This window comes from Rattus norvegicus, chromosome 3 (assembly GCF_036323735.1).
Source record: "Rattus norvegicus strain BN/NHsdMcwi chromosome 3, GRCr8, whole genome shotgun sequence".
NCBI classification, from domain to species: domain Eukaryota; kingdom Metazoa; phylum Chordata; class Mammalia; order Rodentia; family Muridae; genus Rattus; species Rattus norvegicus.
Genome location: NC_086021.1, coordinates 162460010 through 162481487, shown reverse-complemented (window position 1 = coordinate 162481487; position 21478 = coordinate 162460010). Strand labels below are relative to the sequence as shown.

General features: G+C 55.7%; 1 protein-coding gene across 4 annotated transcripts in view; it reads left to right on the top strand.

Annotated features, from left to right (window-relative positions):
• The first annotated feature begins 13638 nt into the window (after nucleotides 1–13638).
• Nol4l (nucleolar protein 4-like) overlaps nucleotides 13639–21478 on the top strand; it is a 122791-nt gene continuing 114951 nt past the window's right edge. For 3 of the 4 annotated variants that reach the window (XM_039106672.2, XM_039106671.1, XM_063285086.1), the window contains exon 1: nucleotides 13639–13959. In XM_039106672.2, coding sequence (XP_038962600.1) covers nucleotides 13639–13959 — 321 coding nt within the window. The remainder of the gene's footprint in view (nucleotides 13960–21478) is intronic. The other variant, XM_039106678.2, reaches the window with a different exon arrangement.

The window sequence follows — 21478 nt, the reverse complement described above, 5'->3', positions numbered from 1 at the left end:
CCAACTGTACCCATAGTGGCAGGCGCTAATCAGGGCCCGAGCGCTTCAGACTCTTGTTCTCAAGAAGCTAACATTCTTTGGAGTGTGCGAGTTAAGAAAACCAGAATGAGAAGTTGGGGATTTAGCTCAGTGGTAGAGCACTTGCCTAGCAAGCACAAGGCCCTGGGTTCGGTCCTCAGCTCCAAAAAAAAAAAAAAGAAAAAAAGAAAAAAAAAACCAGACTGAATATGTCAACGAAACAGGATTTCTGGAAGCAACGTGGAATTTTCTAGAAAGATCTGTATGCTGTACAGGAGATGGAACCCGGGGCCTGGTGCATTCTAGGCAGGTGCTTAACTGTTGAACCACACCCCCTATCCTAGGCTTATCACCTTACATGGGGAAGTCAGGCCTCCTGAGGAGGAGACTGCGGTGGGCTGACATGCAGGTGTGACAGAGCACTGGCCTTGCAGCCACCTAGAAAAGGCCATGCCAAACAGAGGATACCATGTGTGCCTGTTGAGGGGCAGGAGAGCCATGGAGCTGTGCTGCAATGCAGGGTGAGCGGCTAGGGGACCAAGGCCATGCAGGGCAGGAGCACTGGGGCAGATGACTTTATTCTGAGAGAGGTGGAAATTTGCAGGGGATTTTGGAGCAGGGAGCTGGTGGTGTGATTCGCTTTAGTGGTCTCCTTCTGGACATAGTGAGTCACTATGGGGCCCAGCTGTGGGTCAGAAGAGACAAGGGAGGCAGAACCTACTGCCTGTGGCTTCAAGTGGAGGTAGCAATGCAGTGGAGAGACAGAGTCACACGTGTCTGTGGCTAGATCTGCTGTCAAGGGAGGGTCAAGCACGGCGGGCTTCAGTCAAGAGACAGGTAGCCTGGGCTGTGGCCACTGACATGGGATGATCTGGGCCAAGCAGGCTCTAGGTGGGACTAGGGGTTCAGGTGTAAATGCAACTTGCCAAGATGCCCAATGGCTTCTGAGTCAACAGGAGGCAAGTGAGACTGAAGGTGACAAGAGAGGACAGTGCCTTTGCCAGGCCTCTGGGCTTCCGTCTTACCCTCTTGCAGGCCAGGCAGTACCTGCAGTGCCATATATATATGTGTGTGTCTGTCTGTCTCTGTCTCTCTGTCTGTCTCTGTCTGTCTCTGTCTCTGTCTCTCTCTCTCTTTCTCTCTCTCTCTCTCTTTGTGCCAACCACAGGCCCTTTTCACTTAGCAGGTAGGACTCTGTTCTATGAGCTCTGATTTGGTCTTCCCAGATGTAACTAACACATCCTTTTACTTTGGCTGCTTCTCCATCTGTAAGAAAGAGTAACTGAGTCCCTTTGATTCCAACAGAGGGTCTGTAAAGTTTCCAAGATTCAGCCAGGGATTCCTGGCTATCTGGCTTCCTCTGCTTCTTTCTTACCTGATGAGATCTAGGGTAAAGCGTCTGCTCTTTTTTTTTTTTTTTTTTTCTTTTTTTTTCGGAGCTGGGGATCGAACCCAGGGCCTTGCGCTTGCTAGGCAAGCGCTCTACCACTGAGCTAAATCCCCAACCCCAGGGTAAAGCGTCTGATATTCCCTCCCTGTTGCCCTACCTGTCTTCAGGGGTCTCCCACACGCACTTCCTATGGGAGATGTAGAACATAAGCGTGTACTGGGACCTGGAGAATAAAACTTCCAAAAGGTCTGGGTGACCTGTGGTAAGCTCCTCTCCTACTCTGATTCTGCTTGGCCCCCTAGAACCTGGCAGGCACATGGTGTGACTGACAGCTGCACCAGCTGATGTCCTGTCAGGAAGAGGTGCTCTGCCCACACTCCTCCAGGTCCTGGGCCCCATACCTACACTGGCAGGTAACATCATCTCTCTGAGCCAGCACCTCTGTGCACCTTAGCCCCTGGGCCATTTAAAGCCAGGGACCACATGAGCCACTCTGGGTGCCACTTCTGCTTCTGACAATCACAGCATGTGGGCCACAGACTTTCACACAGGTGATCTGGCTTATTCAAATGGCCTGGTTCATAGAATGGTGGGGATGGTACAAAGAGCTAAACACACACACACACACACACACACACACACACACACACACACACACACACACACACTGAAGTCCAGGATGGCCTTGAACTTGGGCTCCTCCTTCTTTACCCTTCAGAGTGCTAGGTCTCTGGTAGGTGGCACTTCATCCGCCCACCCTGAGGGTTTGCCCACCCTTTCTGTAGTCGGTTGTGTGATCTTCTTCTTCCCACCAATACACCCCAAAACAGAGTTGATATGTGTCCTGCAGTTCTGGGACTCTGTCAAGCCCCAACACTTGGCAGGAGGCTATGAGAGAGCAGAGAGGTGGGAACATTCACAGTAAACAGCCGTCCATCATGGCTCCACCTTCTGAAGGAGCTTACAGTGAGGACACTCAGCAGCCTCAATTCTGCCCTCTGCAAAGGTATCTAGTGAGCAGAGTTGACCTGGCACTGCCTCCAAAGGTCAGTGGTCATCCGTCCACTGGCTCACCGGCTGCTTGCTGATCATCTGCCCAGGGCTGACACTGGGGATGTGACGGGATCAGGCCCAGTCAGCCCTTGCTCTCAGAATTCACAGCAAAGGATCATCAACCCAGGAGTCATGTGGATGTGAGGGCATGGAGGCTGTTATATAGGTGGGAGTGAGCTGGGGGGAGTCTGGGGGCTCAAGCAGGAGTGAGTGGATTTGTGGTGCGAAGAGGGGAGGGGATGTGCAAAGGCCCTAAGGTAGGAGGAAGCTAAGGAGCTCCAGCAAACAAGGTCAGCGGACCTGAAACCTTCAGGAAGAGCAGAGGAGAGCAAATCTAACCTTGTTGGGTCAGTAAAGGGGTTCCAGACCAGGACAGAAGGGGCTGTGGCAACCTTCCAAACAGCTCATGGCACAGATAGAGAAACGGAGACGATATTGGGTTAAGGACATGGCCAGGTTTACAGTAAATCAGGAGGCCCAGGATTAACTCTAAAGTTTCTTGGCTGCCCTGATCTTTTGGCCCCATGAGTGGCCCAAGAAGAGGGAGAGTGGCCATTAGCAGAGCAGCTGCCTAAGCCAGGGTCCTGGGTGGACACACTTCACTGATGGGTCCCTGGGCCCAAGACCAAGGCAAGGACTGGCCTTAGGACTCCTTTCCACAATGAGAGCAAAAGGAACCCAGAGAGGTTATTTGATCCAGCTGCTGTCTCCAGCCTCCCCCTGCTGTCTCATCCCAAGCCTCTGTGGCAAGTAGAAATGACAGTCCCCACTGGTGGATGTACAAAGGCAAGAACATAGTCACAGCCTCCTGATTCCCACTTTCAGGCTCTTAATGTCACCCATGATCTGGGCTATAGCCAGGTTAAGTGGCACTTCCTGATGTCTAACTGACATCTACCTAGATGCTGAGCTTCCATTTTCCTTGCTGGAGATGTGGGAAAGCCCTGTGAGGCACTTCATGGTGTCTGACTCTCCATCTGAGGTGAATTTCGAGGTAGGAGGCTCAGAGACCCCTCCCAACCCAAGACTGGTGTGGTCGTGTGAGGTAGGGGTGGGGGCGGGGGGGTGGGGTGAAGGCAGCAGACCATTTGTCATTGGGAAGCCTCTAGAAAGAGCACTCCAGGGACAATGTCCTTCTGGACAGCCCAAGGACAGACACTTCCTGAGAGACAACAGTCCTAGGCCCCAGGGGCAGCAAGCGCCAGTGGCGAGCCCAAGGCCTCAGCTCCCTGGTGGTCTCCTCTCTATACTGTGCTCCACCCCACAAAACCCAGTTCAGAGAGCTGGGATGAAATGCACGCAGGAAGAGGCCACTAAACTAAACAATCAGGCTTGGAGGGGGAGGCCATCTACTGCCTGGGGCTGCACAGACTCAGGAAGGGAACCCACCTGAACCAGACTTTTTTTTTTTAAATCACACTGGGTGGGTGGGAGGGCAGGAATTCAGGACCTGGCTACCTCTGAAATCCTGCACCTAGCATTAGCTGCTTTGCCTCCAGGGGCCATCACTCTTCTGTGGATTCAAGAACCTGTGTGCTCAGTATTGCCTGAGAAGGCCAAGGTCACAATGAGCCGGCAAAATTTGTTGAGGGCCTACTGCGTGTGAGACACTCTGCTAAGTGCTTTCCTGTATATCACTGTAAGAGTCAGGCTTCACTGTTCAGTTAACGTCATACAGCTGGTCAGAAGTGGTCAGGGCTTGAGTGCAGAAGGCTGGCGATGGAGCCCTTTTAATATTTTGATGCAGAAGTGACTGACTTCTACTTTGAGGGGCCTGTGTCAGCAGGGTTTTAAGAGAAGGGCACTAGCTGAGGAGACAGGGAGTTAGATCCAGGATCCAGATTTTCTGTCAAGTGTCTACCTTCTCTGGGCCTCAGTTTCCCCTCTTCTGAGATGGAGAAATTGGGTGAAGTGATCTCAAACTGGAGGCTAGGCCAGCTTTGATTTTTCCTCTTCTTCCAAGAGATCTGAAGTGAAAGTCCTTGGCTAGCTAGAGAGTTGACCAACTAACCTATCTAACAAGACCTTGAGGCAGTATGGAATGTCATGTCTGTAAACCACTCCGTGGATACCTATTTATTAGCAGGTGGGAAATTCACAAGGAGCGGTGCTGTGTGGAGGGAGGAAGGCCGTGAAGCACACGCCACTAACCATGCTGTGTGCTTCTTGCTGGGCAGAGCAGCTGGGGTACTTGGTGCTTGGAGGCCTAAGTGCTTCATCCTTCCTGAGGTCCCATGGGAGCACAGCAGATACAATGACTGTCAAACTGGGTCTTGAAGGATACACAAGAGTTCTCTAGAAAGAGTCATTCCAATGAGGAGAACAGCCAATACAAACCATCGGCAGGGGTGTGTGTGTGTGTGTGTGTGTGTGTGTATGTGTCCAACACAGGGAGTGAGAAGAATGGAAAGCCTTGAATATCAAGGAGTATGGACTTGGCCCCTTGTTCTGGAGTATAACAGGGGTTGTATTTGAGAAAAGAGACTCTGGGGGTTGCTGTGGAGAGAAAACTGTTTCATCAAATAGGACACTTACTTCCCTGGGCCTAGTGGCTCTGAGACTGGACTCTTCAGGTGACAAGAAACCAGCCCTAAGAGATGGAGGGTTGTAAAAAGGGCTTCAGGCATGGCTGTGGAATCCAGGGCTCTGCCATGCTATCAGAGACCCATCCACAAGGGGCTACGAGGACCTCAGGTCATGCTCAGGTCTGTCTTGCTTCAGCTGCATCTGTGGGGAAGATGGGGCAGGGAGCATTTCTCCAAGGACATGGGATGCAGGGCAGGGCGGGAGGAGTGAGTGACACAGGTGACCATGCACAGGAGCTGCAGCCCTGTGGTTGGAGGACAGTCCTTGCTCAGCTTACATTGCAGCTCTGTGGTCAAGGCATGGCTGAAGCAGGTTCTTCAAGGAATTAGGCCTGAAAGCAAGGCCCAGGCAGGGCCACAGAACCTGGAGAAATGGTGCGAGTCCTGAGGTGAGGGAATGCTGGAAACAAGGGGGTGTACTGCTCAGAATGAGCCCAGAATGCCCATGGATTAAAGAGTGGAGGGGGTTGGGGATTTAGCTCAGCGGTAGAGCGCTTGCCTATTGAGCGCAAGGCCCTGGGTTCGGTCCCCAGCTCCGGAAAAAAAAGAAAAGAAAAAAAAAAAAAGTGGAGAGAGGTTAGGCTGGAGCCAGACACTGGGCCACATTGAAAGCCACATGCCAACAGCCCTACTGGCTGTCCCCTTTGAGTCTCCCAGTCTGGGGAAAAAATGACTCTTTGCTCAGTCATCTCCCATAGCTTTCCATAGCCCAGTGGTTCTCAACCTGTGGGTCGAGACCCCTTTGGGGGTTGAACAACCCTTTCACAGGGGTCGTATACTGTCTATCACGTGACAGATATTTACATTAGGATTCATAGCAGAATTACAGTTATGAGGTAGGAACAAAACAGTTTTGCGGTTGGGAGGGGGGTCACCATAACATTACAAACTGTGTTACCAGGTCACAGCATTAGGAAGGTTGAGAACCATTGCTGTAGCCCATCCAGGGGTCATGCCCCCAACCGCACTTGGGCATGGCCCCCTCCCAAGTCATGACCTGTCTACTTCCCTGTCAGAAACATATGACCCCTCCTCCTTCCACTCAACCCCGCAAGGGACCAGGAGGCCATCAGTGGAATGGGTCTTCTTTACTTTGAACACACAGAAAATTTCTCTCCCCTCCCCTTCTGTGCTGCTTTCTCTCCCCTTCTCTTCCCCTTTCCTTCTCCTCCTCCTCCTCTTTCTCCCTTACCCCTTTCTGGGACACAGTCTCTCTGAAGCCCATTTGAACTCGCTATGTAATCGAGGCTGGCCTCAAACTCATGGTGCTTCCCCTGAGAACCGGGCTGTGCCAGTGGCCGGCATGCATGGAGCTCGTTCCTTGGAGCTATTTGCCTCACACACCCCTCAGCCAGCCACACCAAATAAGCTTGGGGTTTGGAGCCAGGTAGATCTGGTTTGAATTCTCCGGCAGCCTATTTGGCTGTGTGATGTGTCTCCCCAGAATGGCAATTCCTGACCTATTAATACACAGACCTGTGTACCACACAAAGATACTCCCGGCGGGTCCTCAGCGGCTCTCAGACTTGTTCAGTTGCACTCATCCTACCCAGTGTGACTCAGGAAAGCCAGCTTCCCATCTCCCCAGTGCTTGGTGCACGGCAGGGAATGTGGCTGTTTTTCGGTGCCAATCAGACCCATGCTCCCCACCTCAGGCCTTCAGTGGTGAGGCAGAGGGAGTCCTAGGGCACTACCCCATTCTGTGACACTGACCTGGCATGCCGCTGGGTGCTGGAGTCCAGCATCAATAAATTACTGGTGAGTTCAGGTGACGGGACAGATCCAGTGTCAGCTTCCTTTGTGTCCTATAGGAAGCCTCCAGGCCCCTTAGCCTCCCTTCGCTCCCCCCTCCCCCGAGGGCTCCATCTGTCACCTTGATGGCACACCCATCTGTCCTATGTTAGGATGGCATCTCACAAAGGTTCTGCCAAGCGGGCACTTGGCTCCATTCTACAGATGAGAAAACTGAGGCTGCGTAAATGGGAGCGACTTGCCAGTCTTGCTTCTCCATTGCATCAGAAGTTTCTATTACAAGGCCCACTCTGCACACACATTTAGGGTGGTTCATCCCTACTTGGGAGCTTGAGATAGAGTGTGTAGTTCAGGCTGGCCTCAAACTCATGATTGTCCTACCTGGGTCCCCCAAGTGCTGGGATTACAGATGTGTGCCACTCTACTGGCTGGCTTCATTTATCACTGTTGTGAACATTGTAGATACCATGGTGGACAGGACAGAGTCCCTGCTTTTTGGAACACATATCCTGGTGGGTGAGGGGCCTGTGAGGGGAGAAATAGGCGTCATTGTGGAGGGAGATGTTGAGAAGACAGACCAAGCAGGGCAGGGCATGGAGTGAGTGCCCAGGGGACTTTTCAACAGGGCAGAGGGAGCTCCTCCGGGGAAGCGATATTTGAATGAAACCCCTAATAAGTTAGTTTCCACATCGCCTTCAGTTTTAACTTCTGGGAAGGTGGTGGCTGTGAAAGTGGGCTGTGTACCCATAGACAGCCCAGGTCACCCCAGAGGCAGAGACCTCATCTCTCTTCTGTTCCTTGCCCTGAAGACTTCCGTCTGCTGAAGGCCCTCGAGTTTAAAATCTCAGTCTATCTTCTTGTCTCAGTCTGGGCATGTAGCAGAGTGTCCGTACCCCATTGGCACCTATACTCCTAGCTCTTGAAGATGGAGTCAGAAAGAAGTTCAAGGTCGTACTCAGATACATAGTGTGAGGCCGGCTAGAGGCACTTGTGACTTTGTGTCAAAAAAAAAAGGGGTGGGGTGGGGAGCAGCTTAGTGCCACAGAGGCTGAGCAGTATCCGGCTGACTACTGATTCCCCACACCGAATGGCTGTCTGACACAGAAGATGCTAGAGCAAATGTCCAAATGAATGGTTGGTAGACATAATAATAGTCAGAGCTAGCATTTAGCAATTGCTCATTTGCACACAGCCCTGAGAGCTGGGGGGAGGGGAGGAGACTATCATCAGTATCCCCATCTTACCAGCAGATAAAAGACTACAGATAAGAGACTTATGTCACCAAGAGCAGGGGTAGGAGAACGATCTATATATGCATGCAATAATTATTTATTAAGCTACAAACTTTACCCCGGGTAGTAGAGGATGTTGCAATTGTGGGTTCAAGGCAACATTAGGGAAAGCCCAGTGGTCCATCAGTGCTCCGAGGAAGTCCTTGAGTCAACTGAGGGATGGGGGTGAACCTACAGCAAGTCAGGTGGCTTAGACAGGCCAGCAGGGAGATACCGAGGTGATTGTGGCTTAATAGAGTGGTGTCAGGCTTGGCACTAGCTACTTCCAGCCCTCAGGGGGGTGGGCCTCTGTCAGGGCCTGAATCTCTTGGCTCAGAGGCCAAGCCAGGAGCTTCCCAGCACAGCCTTATGGGCCTTGTGGTCATTGTGTGTTTACATTCCCACTGTCCTGAACCTAGGAGAGCTCAAAGAAAGGCAGGTGATCTGTGATAGGCAAAGCCAGGTGCTCTGCAGACCAGCTTCTGTCCTTTTTGGGGATTCAGTTGATCTGCCTACTGAGCTTGGCTACCTCATGCATTGTTAGTACCACTGGAAGGGGTTGGAGGCCTGGGGTTTGGACATATGGACCAAGAATTAAAACAAACCACCTCCCTTTCCAAAAACAAAAACAGAAGCAAACAGAAAAACAAACCAAAAGCCCAAGGTAGGGACTGAAGAGATGGCTCAATGGTTAAGAGCGTTTGAATGTGGGTTCAGTTCCCAGCACACACATGGAGGTTTACACCGCTCTGTAACTCCAGTTCAGGGGATCTAGTACCCTCTTCTGGCCTCTTGCAGGCTCTCCATGGACCTGGTACACACATATACATGTAGGCAAACCTCTCATATACATAAAATAAAAGAAAAGCACCTTAACAAAAAGCCAAACAGAGGGGTTGGGGATTTAGCTCAGTGGTAGAGCGCTTGCCTAGGAAGCACAAGGCCCTGGGTTCAGTCCCCAGCTCCGGGGGGGGGGGGGAAGCCAAACGGTATTTCACTAGGCTTTGCCTCATGGGGACTTCCTTTGTCCCCTTGACAGGTGTCTGCAAGGGGAGGAAGAGAGGAGTAGTTGTGGAAGATGCCCTGACCCAGCATCCTCTGCGGGCAGGATACAGTTGATAGGAACAGGCCAAAGGTCTAGGGATCTGTTTCCACAGCAGTGGGGATGAATATGGGGGAGAGAAGGCCGCCTTCATCCCAGGAGTCAGCTCTCTTCAGTCTCTTCCCAGCACCTCTTGGGACAAGAGGCTACATATGCCTGGTATTGGGGGGCTTTGGGGAGAAGCTCAGGCTTCCGATTTCATAGCTTCTAAGCTATCTTCTTCCCTTCCTCTGTACCCCAGTTTCTAACTAGCTCCTGTGGATCTAGGATACAATCAAGATTCCCCACCCCACCTCCACCCCCTGACATCGACACCCCTGCTTTATTCTGGGCATAGTGGCACATACCTTTAAATCCCAGCACTCGGCAGAGGCAGAGGCAGAGGCAGAGGCAGAGGCAGAGGCAGAGGCAGAGAGGCAGAGGCAGAGGCAGAGAGGCAGAGGCAGAGGCAGAGAGGCAGAGAGGCAGAGAGGCAGAGAGGCAGAGAGGCAGAGAGGCAGAGAGGCAGAGAGGCAGAGAGGCAGAGAGGCAGAGAGGCAGAGAGGCAGAGAGGCAGAGAGGCAGAGGCAGAGGGGCAGAGGGGCAGAGGGGCAGAGAGGCAGAGGCAGAGGCAGAGGGGCAGAGGGGCAGAGGCAGAGGCAGAGGCAGAGGCAGAGGCAGAGAGGCAGAGGCAGAGGCAGAGAGGCAGAGAGGCAGAGAGGCAGAGAGGCAGAGGCAGAGGCAGAGGCAGAGAGGCAGAGAGGCAGAGGCAGAGGCAGAGGCAGAGGCAGAGGCAGAGGCAGAGGCAGAGGCAGAGGCAGAGGCAGAGGCAGAGGCAGAGGCAGAGGCAGAGGCAGAGGCAGAGGCCGGTGGCTCTCCAGGAGTTCAACACTAGCCTGGTCTACATAGCAAGTTCCAGCCCAGCCAGGGTTATAGTTATACCATCTCAGAAAACAAAAGACAAGGCCCCTGCTCTCCAACCCCTCTCTGCTCACCAATTCCACTTTCTAGAAGATATTTTTTCTTACCAAGATCTTTAGGGAAACGCTTTGGGTTTTAATTGTTTGTTTTTTCAAAGACAAAAATGTAGCCCTGGCTATCCTGGAACTCTCTCGGGGTTGTTTTTGCTTTGCTTTTTTTTTTTTTTTTTTTAAAGACAGGATCTCTCTACATAGCCCTGGCTGTCCTGGCTCACTTGGAGATCAGGTTGGCATCCAACTCACAGAGATCCATCTGTCTCTGCCTCCCAAGTGCTGGGATTAAAGGTATGTGCTACTATGTCTGGTTTGAAAATTTTAAATTACATTTATATATCTGTTTTCAGGGAGGGCAGCGGGACATGCCCTGTGGAGGTCAGAGGACGACTTGCAGGAATTGGTTCTGTCCTGTATGTGCGTCCTGAGGGTTGGACTCAGGTTATCCGGATGACCGGCAAGCGTCTTCACCACTGAGCCGTCTTCCTGGCCCCACCTCACAGGAGGGCCTTTTGTCTCTGCTGTTCCCTCTGCCTGGAAGGCTATTTGCCCAGACCTTAGGATGGCTGGCTCCAGGGAACCCACCACGGAAGGCACCTCTCCAAGCCTACCTCCTCAGAGGGGCCTGCCTAACCCCTAAGAATAGCAGCTACTTCCTGCATTATTTACTTCCATAGTTCTCCACAGTGTGCTGTTTCCATCATGGCCCCTTCCCTGCAATCTCAATGACTGACAGCTGGTTTGCTTGAAGGCCATTCCCCCCACCCACTGAGGAGTTTCAGGAGAGTGGGACCTTGAGATTCCCTCAACCATGTTCCCATTAATGTTTGCCGAATGAATGAAACACCAAAAAACAAACAAACAAGCAAACAACCCGGTATCAGTAAATGTAATTTCCCACCCTTACTACTATTTGGCCCCCATGAAAAAGAGGACTTATTGAGTACCTTATATAGCAGTTATCCTTACATATAGTATCTTTAGTATTTCTATCCATGACGTACTGCCTCTCTCACAGATGATAAAGTTGGGGACACCCAGCAAAAATGGAAGCTGCGGGGCAGAACCTGGGAGCATGGGGGCATGCTACTTCAAGCCTGTTTGACTTCTGCACAAAGCTCACCAGACACACTAGACCTCAGTCCAAGATGAACAAGTAGGCATTTACAACCTGAAAAGCAGGCAAAGACCTAGACTGGTGGAGAGGTGGTCTGGCTTAGTGGTTATTTGGTGGACTGAGACTATGGCCCCCGCCACCCACAGGACCCCCTTATTCAGAGATCATGAGCACCTGCAGGCAGAAGACTTTGGCTCTTAGAAGGGGAGCCGGCTGTAGGGATATCTGTACATTTGAAAAGTCACACAGAAGCCCCTATACTCCAGGGCTGGTCCTCTTTTGCTAGAACTCTCCCTTTTCTGAACCCCAGTGGAATCAATCCTAGCTATCTTGAAGCTTCCTATGCTATGGAGACTGGCCTTGAACTCAATCTTCCTGCCTCTTTCACCCCCACCCCCAGCTCCCAATGGCCATCTCTTTAAAGTGGGTACGGCAGCAGGGATCCAAAAAGAGATCTTGGGAAGATGAGGAGGAAAAGTGAGTGTGGTGAAGTTGTTGGCGTATATAAAGTAACATAGAAATGTAAATTATCTAAAAATAATCTATGTGACATACAGAGAGGTTGGAACTTGGAAGACCCCTTAGGTTCTTCCCAGCATTTATTGGCACCTACGGTATGCCAGATGCTGTACCAGGACTGGGAAATTCAGGGATGAGTCAGATATGGGCCTTGAGCATCTGGGGACTCTGGCTGGGGAGGGCGTGTAGCTCCCACCTGAGAGGGGAGGCCTATGTGTGAAATGGTAAGTGGGTGCCAGGCGGAAGTGAACAGAAACTCACACCCCTAATCCTTTCTCATGACCTTGAGCAAGTCAAGCCACCTCTCCAATGCCCAGACCCCCTTCTCTAAGATGGGGATGGCCTCACAGCTGCCAGGGACTGGCTCGCAATAGTCCCGATGACTCGGTTATGGATACCTAGGAGTTTTTAGGCAGGAAATGGTCCTGTTTTAGGACTCAACTCTTGAGTGATAATATGCCCTTAAGAGTGGCCTGGTGACATGGGGGTGGCCGCCAGGGGACAGCAGAAAGGATAATGCGGTAATTTCTTATGCCCCGTAAGAAAGGAAGGCAGAAATCCTGAAGTATTGGCTTGTACCTTTATTTATGCTTGTAATTTCATAGGGGAGGAGGAAGTTCTATACTGGTCAGATCTGCTCCGGCGGGAGGGGGTGTGAGGTCACTAAGTTTATTCACTAAGGGATTCTAGGCCAAGGTGCGCCCCGGGAAGGTCAGGCTTCTCAGCATGGGTTTGTGGGTGTGTCAAGGTCTTCAGAGGCGCAGTGAGGTTGGCTGTAGTGAGGCCACTGGACAAGGTGACTTCTGTGGGGGCCTGGGGCTACCCACCCCCACCTACACTAATGCAAGGCCAGACAATCATTGGGGAATTCAGACGAGGTGGAAGGAGAGAAAGTTTGGGGGTCCAAAGGGTGGTGGCTTGGGGTTCCCCCGGGGGAACACCCCTATTCTGGCACCCACACTGACACCAGAGAGATCAGGCCATTTGCGGGAGGAGGAGAGGAGCCTGTCCCAGCTGCCTGGGTTGGGCTACCTCGGCTAAGACGTCCCAACCTGGGAGGCTGGGGACGCCTGTGGCTGGGCTAGGGTATGTGCCCTACTCCCCGCGGGACAGTCAGCCCGTCCCAGCAGAACGCGGCCTTCCAGGCTGTGGGCCGGACCGGCCGGATGGAACGCGATCCCTAGCTGGGTACTGCGCGCCTGCGGCTGTAGCCCTCTCGGCCACTGCGGGTGCAGCAGCCCCCGCGCCCCCAGGGGCCGGGCCGGGCGGGGCTGGGCGCGCGGGCGCGGGAGGGAGGGGGGCGGGCGGCGGCGCAGCCTGCGCCGCTCTAACAGGTGGGATCCCGCGGCGTGGTGGAGGCGGGCGCGGGAGGAGGAGGAGGAGGAAGAGCAGCGGCAGCGGGAGCCCCAGCCGGAGCCGGAGCCGGAGCAGGATGAGCCGCGCAAGCTGACAGCCACCGCTGCCGCCCGCGCCTAGGCTCGGTCTCGCTCCCCGCGCCCGGGGCCGCTCCCCGCCTCCCGCCTCTCCTGGCCGCCCGCGGGGCGGCCCGCCCCCTCTGCACCTCCGGGCCCGAAGCTGCCTCCATCGCTCCTGCATCCCGGCCGGGGGGAGGAGGAGGCGGAGCAGGAGGCGAGCCGGAGCCGCCGCCGCCGCCGCCAACGCCGCCGCCGCCGCCGCCGCCCGAGCAGGACAGAGCGCGCCGCAGCCCCGCGCGTCCGGCCGCCGCCCGCGCCCATCCAGCAGCCGCGCCGGAGCCACACCGCGGGACAGCCCGGGCCGCGGCGCGCCCCTGCCCAGCCCGGCCCAGCCCAGCCCAGTTTCAGCACCGGGCGGCCCGGTGGCCGGCCCGCCCCCGAGGGCGCCGGGCGCGGCGGGAGGATGCCGAAGCCGACGCTGCTGCTACGCGGGGGCTGGGAGCGCGAGCGCAGCCCCGGGGACTCGGAGCTGGGCCGCCAGTTCCGGGACTGGTGCCTGCGCACCTACGGCGACTCGGCCAAAACCAAGACAGTGACACGCAGCAAATACCAGCGGATCGCCGAGGTCCTGCAGGGCGGCGGCGGGACCGGCGCGGGCAGCGGCCCGGCGGCGGGCGAGAAAGGCAAGTTCCAGTTCTGGGTGCGCTCCAAGGGCTTCCGCCTGGGCAGCGGCCGGGAACCCAAGATGGGCCAAGTGGTGTATGTGCCGGTCAAGACGGGCTCGGTGAGTGCGCGCGCGGCGGTCGCGGGCCAGTCCCGTGGCCGGGATCGGGGCGGGCGGGGGCGGGGTGGGGGTGTGGATGTGTGTCCGAATGGTGTGTTTCTGGGGTTGTCCGTGTGTCTAGCCCACCCGGGGCGCGCGCGTCCCTGCTCACTAGCCCTCCCTGGCCCGCCTGGGCAGAGCTCCGGGTTTGGGGCGTCCCTGCCCCCCTCTGCGCCGCTGCTCGGGCCATGGCCGTGACGGGCGGGCTGTCCCAGGCTGCTCACCCCAGCCTGTTCTGTCCTCTCGTCCCCTCCCCTCCCCCTTTTCCCCCGCCAGCAGGCGGCTGCTACGGAGCTCCAGCCTTCCCCCCTCCCGCCCCGAGGCCGCCTGTCCCGGGCGCCTCGCGCTCCCGCCCCCGGGCCGGCTGGGCGGTGTGTGTGTGTGTCTGTGTGTGTGTGTGTCTGTGTGTGTGTTTGGTGTGTGCGCGCGCGCGTGTGTCTGTGTGTGTGTGTGTGTGTGTGTGTGTGTGTGTGTAGGGTGGTGCTGCGGGGGTGGGGAAGCAGGGGCAGCGGCGGGACGGGGAGTCCACTGGGCCTCCCGGCACCAGGGGAGGGGGCTAGCTCTGGCACTGTCGCCCCGACCCCACCCGGCACTGGCCCGGGGAGGGGCAGCTAGAGCCGCAGCCTGGCGCAGGAGCAGCCTCCCAAGGGTGGGTGGGGCGTCCCCGCCGCCCCCTGGGCCCGGCGCTCCCCCCACCCTGGGACGGGGGCGGCATGACCTATTCATCCCCTCCCCTCCCCCGTCTCCCAGGCCGGCCCCGGTGGCGCTGGGGAGGGGGCGGGTAACCGCAGCCCCAGGAAAGGAGGAGGCCGGTGGCCAGTGGCCGGGCGGGGGCATCCCCTTCGGTTCGGGGCGACCCGGAGAGGGCGTGAGGCTTGGGCCCCGCGGCTCCCCCCTGCCGGGACCTCATTGTTCTGCAGAAGGTGGGGGCTGGGGGGGGCGGCTGCTCTCCGGGCGCTGCTGAGCTTTGAACTTTCCGTTGCCCAGACCTTCGGGTAGTGTGTTCGGTCCCCGGCCCGGCCCGGTCGGGCCAGCTTAGCTTTCCTCCCCGCCGCCCCTCCCTGGCCTCGCCCGGCCGGAGCGCTAGAGCCCGGCCGCCCTGCGCCGGCCTCCCTCCTCCCTGTTCCCCCGCTCCCCCCTCCGCGCTCCTCCCCCGTCCGGCGCGCCCGCCCCGCGCTCAGCCCTGTCCCCGGCCGGAGCGGGCTCTTCACACACAATTGATTCGGTCGTTACGAAAAGTGCACTTGTCCCCTCCCCCTCCCCCTCCGGCGGCCGCCCGGGCCCGGCCCGCGGGGTGAGGGGACCGCGAGGGAGGGAGGCGGGAGGCAGAGTGGAGCCCGAGGCGCCTCCCCCCCGCGCCCAGGGGACGGGGCTGCAGGCCGCGGGGAGTGGGAGCCGCGAGCGCAGAGGGCTGGCGGCCCATCTGCGAGGAGCGCTGATAACCGCGCCGCTGCCGCTGCGGCCGCCAGCAGCCCATCTGCGCCGCTGCCGCCTCCGGCCGGACAGGGAACAGGGGGCAGGGCCGAGGGGCGCGCCCACCGGCTTCCCGGAGCGGGAGAGTGGGCTGAGTCCCTGTGGCGTTGGTTACGGAGCCCCAAATAAATGGGCACTCGTCTTCAAACCCAGGGAGTCTGGGTCATTGTCCCCTGCTCCGATAGATCAAGGATCCTCCCCCATCCAAATCACTGTCCATTTTCCCTTACGGGGCAGGTGAGCTGTCTTCCCTTCCCACCCTGCCAGTTTGGGACTTCCACTTGGTTCTTCCCATCGTGAGACCCCTCCCCTCAAATCAAGGTGGTTCTTCCTAGGGCAGCCACCCACCAGACTCTTGGCTCGATCCTTGCCTTAAGCCTTCAGGGTTTCCCAGGTCAGTTCCCACCTCATCTTTCTCCTGGCTCCCTTTCCCAGCAGCTTGTCTTTCCCCAACTCCTTTGTAATCTAAGCCAGGATCCCCAATTCATCCACTATTGGGGTTCAGGGGAGATGCTCCCACACCTGGTGGCTGGCTTTCTGTCTCTCTGTGGGTTACCCACTCCCCTAAGGAGTGGGAATCATGAGGTGGTGGTTTGTCCAGCCCTTTATTCCACACAGCTGCCAATGCCAGAGCACCCCTTCCCATCCACTTACAGAAGCTGGTGCTAGGCCTGGGCTCACAGTCCTGCCTGAGCTAGCTAGCTAGCTGCTTCAGATCTTTCCAGAAGCCCACTCAGTCTACGTTGCTTGCCTTTTACAGCAGGGACCTGACAGGCCTCCACCCTGGCTCCAAGACCAATAATAAACCTTCCCCAGGGGACCACCTGCCTGGGAGGCAGAGAAACGGGACCCAGGCCTCCCTGCCCAGGCTGCCGGGAGGATGACAAACACAACAGGCATGTCCTCCTGTGACAGCCTGTCCCTCCAGTTCCCCATGCCTGCTTGCCTGGCCTGCCTGTCCCCAGAGAACCTGTTAGTTACCTGCCACTTGCCTAGCCAACCAGAGCCAGCCACTGGTGTTGCCACCCCATCACCAAATCTTTTCCTGGGGTGCTGCTATAATTTTTCTATGCTCATTTTCCTTTTAGCGGATCTAAGAAGCAGACTCTGCTGGAAATTCTGAGGCAGCCCTGACCTCTTCCGAGGAGGGCCTCAATTGAACCTTTTATGAAAGATGTAAAGGGTCATCTCTCTCTGCCTCTACCCATCCACACACACACAAGCACATGCATACACACATGTGCAAACATGCACATGCATACACACATGTGCAGACGTGCACATGGAATAGAAGTTGTTGTTGCTTCTGGTGTCAGTGGGAAAGATTTTGTAGTCTTGTCTTGTGTGGGTTTTTGTGAAGGTCATTGGGCCATAAACCTTTGTCTATGACATTTATCCGGAGTCTCCAGGCCTTGGGGATAGGCCCCAGGACTTTGAGGTTAGCACTGGGCATTTGGGAAGGGCAAGCAACTTCTCTTGGGACACCCGACTAGCAGGGAAGACAGGTACCGCTGACAAAGTGATATAGAGACTATACTGCAGAGACTATAGAGGGAGGGCCGGTAGGGAGGGGAGGAAATGCCAGGGAATCAGGGAGCCAGAGATAGGCTTCAGCAGTTCAAGAGTAACCCATCCTGTGTGTCTTCTTACCAGCCTCAAGTCCCCTTTCCTCCCCCTACAATTCTATGAGGAGCTGTGGTCAGGGCCTTTTCCCAGTTTCCAGGCTAGCTTCGGGCTTCAGGTCTATGATCTGACACTTGTCCTGTCCCATCTGGCCCTGAGCTTTTCTGGGTGTGTGTGACAAAGGCTTAATCTGTCCGGACGGGCCAGGGCAGAGAGGAGGGCGCAGGGAATTACACTCAGCAGGGCCTCCTGCAGCTGGGGCCCATGTGGGGGTGGGGCTTTGCACAGGAGGGAAGCCTAGCTTGGGGGAGGCAGGCTGGTCTCCTATGCAGGTTGTCACAGGAAGTGGAAGGTGCAGGCAGAAGACTGAGAGAGGGCGGAGTCCCTCACTGGTGCTCATGGGGATAAGATCTCTTTATGATAAGAGCTAGCTGGCCAGGGCCTCTGGCTGGGCGAAGCTGGGTTAGGCTTTACTATTTCTTGCGTTTGACCTGCTTTGACCACATTGGTGGCAAAGCAAGGGAAGTGAACCCTTCCAAGGGAAGACCCTCAGATTCTGTTCCAGCCACATGGACCCACATGGTGCTCTTCCTTCCGCCTGGCCTCTGAGTGGGACTGGCCTTAGGACCTGGGAGGGCTACAGATTAGGCTGGGGTAGGACTCCAAGCCAGCTGCCAATTCTCAGGTCAAGAGAAACCCCCAGGCTCTTTGGAGAGAAATTGTCTCAGCCCAACAGCACCAACTTCCAGTACACAAGCCGAGGCCCCAGGGAGAGGCAGCTTATTGGTGGAGAGCTAGGACTGGGGCACAGGTCTCTGAGCTCCACTATGGCCTCTCCTGGGCCCAGCACATGCTTTGGATCCCACCATGAGTGCCCTATTCCTCCAGGGTCCCCTCGAGGATTGCCCAACTTCACTGTCAACAGAGGGCTTTTGCGAGCTGGACCCCAGGTGTTGCGCTGGCCAAATTGACTAATGGTGGTCTTTTCCCAGTTTGCAGATGACGTTCATTTAGTGGAAAGCATTTTCACAGTCTGAAGTCTTCCTCCCCAGAGCTTTTGTGTAAACCTTTGGCACCTGCGGCCACTGGCTTGGGCGGGAAAGGGCCTCCTATGCTCTAGTAACACTGTAACAGGCTTCGACTGAGTAACAACAGGCTTTGACCTTCAGTGGGATACCTACCTCAGTGTTCTTTCCTTTTCTCCAAACCCTCACAGCAACATCTCTCCTTCTCTTCCTCTCTCCTATCTCCTTCTCCCTTCTCCCCCCCACCCCCACTTCTTTTAGACAGGGTCTCTCACTGTGTAGCCCCTGGCTAGACTGGAACTCTGTGTAGACTAGGCTGGTTTCAAACTTGCAGGGATCTGTCTGCTTATGCCTCTCTAGTATTGGGATTAAAGGCCAGAGCCCTCGTGGCACCTGTTTCTCTGTGGACCTACTGTGTGCCTGTCACTGTGTTGAGATGCCACCTCAGCTTGTGGAAGTCTTATAGCAGCTTAGAGGCCAACACTGCTATTATCACTACCAGACAGATAGGTAAACTGAGGCTTAGGGAACTTCAGAAATTTCCCTAGGCTATTCTAGTGAGTGGGTGGGCCTTAGGGCTGGGTGCTATCTCATACACATTTCTGTTCTGACTCAAGGTATATTGCTACCTAATCTAATTTAAATGTCTAACCCTTTCATGATCGGCTTTCAGTCCCTTGCATTTTAGTCTGAATTTGTTTAGAAGAATCCCTCTGGTCAGGATGTCTGGTACTGTAGCTTGGTGCCTTGTAAGATGTCTGGGATTTTTCCTGGAGTACAATGGGAGAAGCTTGGGTGAGAAAGGTCTCTGTTATCCTGGGTCTTGGGGAACTTTGGGGACAGAGTTGACAGTGATGTCTAGTACAGGTCCCATTTAGATTCCTCAGGAGTGACAGAAGGAAACCTTTTCATTATTAATTAAGCCTCCATAATTTGGGTTCCACGTCCTGGAACCTTGGGAAGGCATTTTCGAGCTAAGTGTCATTTGGATGCTGAGTGTCAGGCCATGACTTTCTTAGGCATCTGGCTCAGGGTTACTCCTCTGTGGTGGGGACAATGTGTACTCTTCTTCCTCCACTAAACTGCCCTCTCCTATGTGACCAGATGTGCTACCTTCCTGTCCAGAAGGCCAGACCCTGAAAGTGCTCCCGGGAGCACCGATGGGTGGGTTGGGGTGGGGAGGCCTGCGTGGCTAGGGCTCTCCAGGGACAAAGGGTGCCAACTGCAGACAAGTCTTGGCTTCTCCGAGTCAGCTCCTACCTTAGAGATTGGTACTGCTGACAGCGCTGTACACAAGTGTCAGACCCATGGGCTCGAGCACATGTGCACAGTGCCTGTGCGCAGTGCACATACACAAGTCAGCTACGTGGGTATGCCTATCAGTGTGTTGGCTGAGAATGCTGGTGGGAATGTGTGCCCGGGTATGGGTGTGGGCAGGTAGAGGGAGGCAGCATGGTTGTAAGCGTCTGTTGGCAGATGTGGGAGCACCTGGGGTGCTGCGCTGGCAGACCATGGGGTGACTGTGTGTGAGGTTCTGATGGAGAGACCTGGCTGGTTGGTGGCATGCTGATCATGGGCTTTTTTTTTATTATTATTAAAATAGCCAGGCCAGCCCAAGTGGCCACCCTGACTCTGGTGTGTCTCTCTTGGCCAGATGACTGGAAATAAGTGAGAGTGATTGGAAGATGAGGCCTTAACGGTCCCCTCCTACCCCTAGGCACAAAGTCCAGTCCCTAGGGCAGGATGGATCCTTCTGGGACAGATGATTCTGAACTTCAAGTGAGTAGGTTGGGTCCCATGGACAGGATCCCAGGAAAACAGGCAAAGGATGCAGGACCTGGACAACCTGGGAGAGCCGCTGCTGTCCTTGAGGACAGTGGTTAAGGAATGCGCTCAAGGTCACCCTGCTAGTGTGAAAACCAGGCCTGGCCCCTGAGCCTCAAAACAGGCAGAGGGGTGGGAGGAAGCTGGAGGGCAGCCTGTTGTGGCCACTGGCTTGTTAGAGTAAGTGCCACACTTGGTCACGGTGAGCCTGGGGCAAAGGCTTTCAAGCCGCAGGGCCATGGGTCTGCCTCCAACCTCACTTGTGGGACTAGTGTGAAGTTCGTGTCCCAAAGCACATGGGTCCTACGGCAGCAAGTGGTAGGAGAAGTTAGCTGCTGTGTCAGCTTGCTGGGCCTTACTCTTCTCATCAGGAAAATGGAGACAGTGATGAAAGCTGTCACGGACTTGGAATGGGGCTGTGGGAATGGAGATCCAGCCAGTCCTTGGCACTCAGTAGGTGGCTGCCAGGATTTGGTCCTTGAGATTGTGCGGGAGGCATCTCTGTTCTTCTGAGCCAACCGGGGCCTGGCAAACTTGGCAGGAACTCACTGAAGCCCCTTCTTTGTACCCCTCCTCTGTGCTAGGAAGGCCGAGGGGAGGGAAGGCTCACCACAACACAACCTGGTAGGCCCTGTTGAGCGCCCACCTACTCCGTGCTAATCTAGTAGGCCAGGGTCTGAGCAGGTCTCCCAGTCACCCAAGCTCCTACCATGTGCCAGTTAATTAATGTGCTCCCTGAAACCTGGGACTAGAGGGGTCAGTAGCCCTTCCTGGGTTCCCCCAGTAAGCAGGGCTCAGGCGCCAGAGCTCTGTCTGGCCCTGTCTGAGCTGTGGGAGGGGTAGCAACAGAGTGTCCTCAGCCTCCGCCCACCCCAGGCTTACAGAGCCCTTGCCTGAGGGCTCCAGACCTCCATCAGCCCTTCCACCTGCTGGCCCAGCCTGGGGAGGCAGATGCCATCCTCCCTCCCGCCTTCCCCCTCCCCTCTCCTCTTCCCTTGGTCCTGATCAGCTGCAGCTGCAGGCCTGGGCAGCCTCAGGGGGTTGGGAGGCTGGAGGAAAGCTGCTTGGCTCTTGAGGACAAGGTCACCAACCTCTCAGTCTTCATTTCTCTTGGCCACTCCGGGGACATGGGGCTCCTCTGAGGAAGATAGGAAAGTGAGGCGGCATGGAGGGAATTCACTGGAGGTCCAAAAATCAGGTTGTTAAAAGCCAAGTCATGCCCCCCTCCTCCTCTGCCCTGCTGTTCAGCCCTTCCCTCCCATCTAGCCCCTGCACTCTGCCCTTCTGGGCGACATCTAGGAGGGGTATTTTGCTGTTTGTTTTTTCTCTTCACCTTACCTTTGTCCCCTTACCCAGCCAACTCATTTGAAAACTCTGGGTTCTGTCTTCAACATCTCAAGCCCCACCACATCTGTGCCTCCTTCCCTGTCCCCAGCCCTGACCAGCTTGGAGGGGCATCAGCTTCCTACTGGCTCCCACCTCTACTCTAGCCAAATGATCTCTTCCTCATTCATACAGTCAGGGGAGACTTGGAG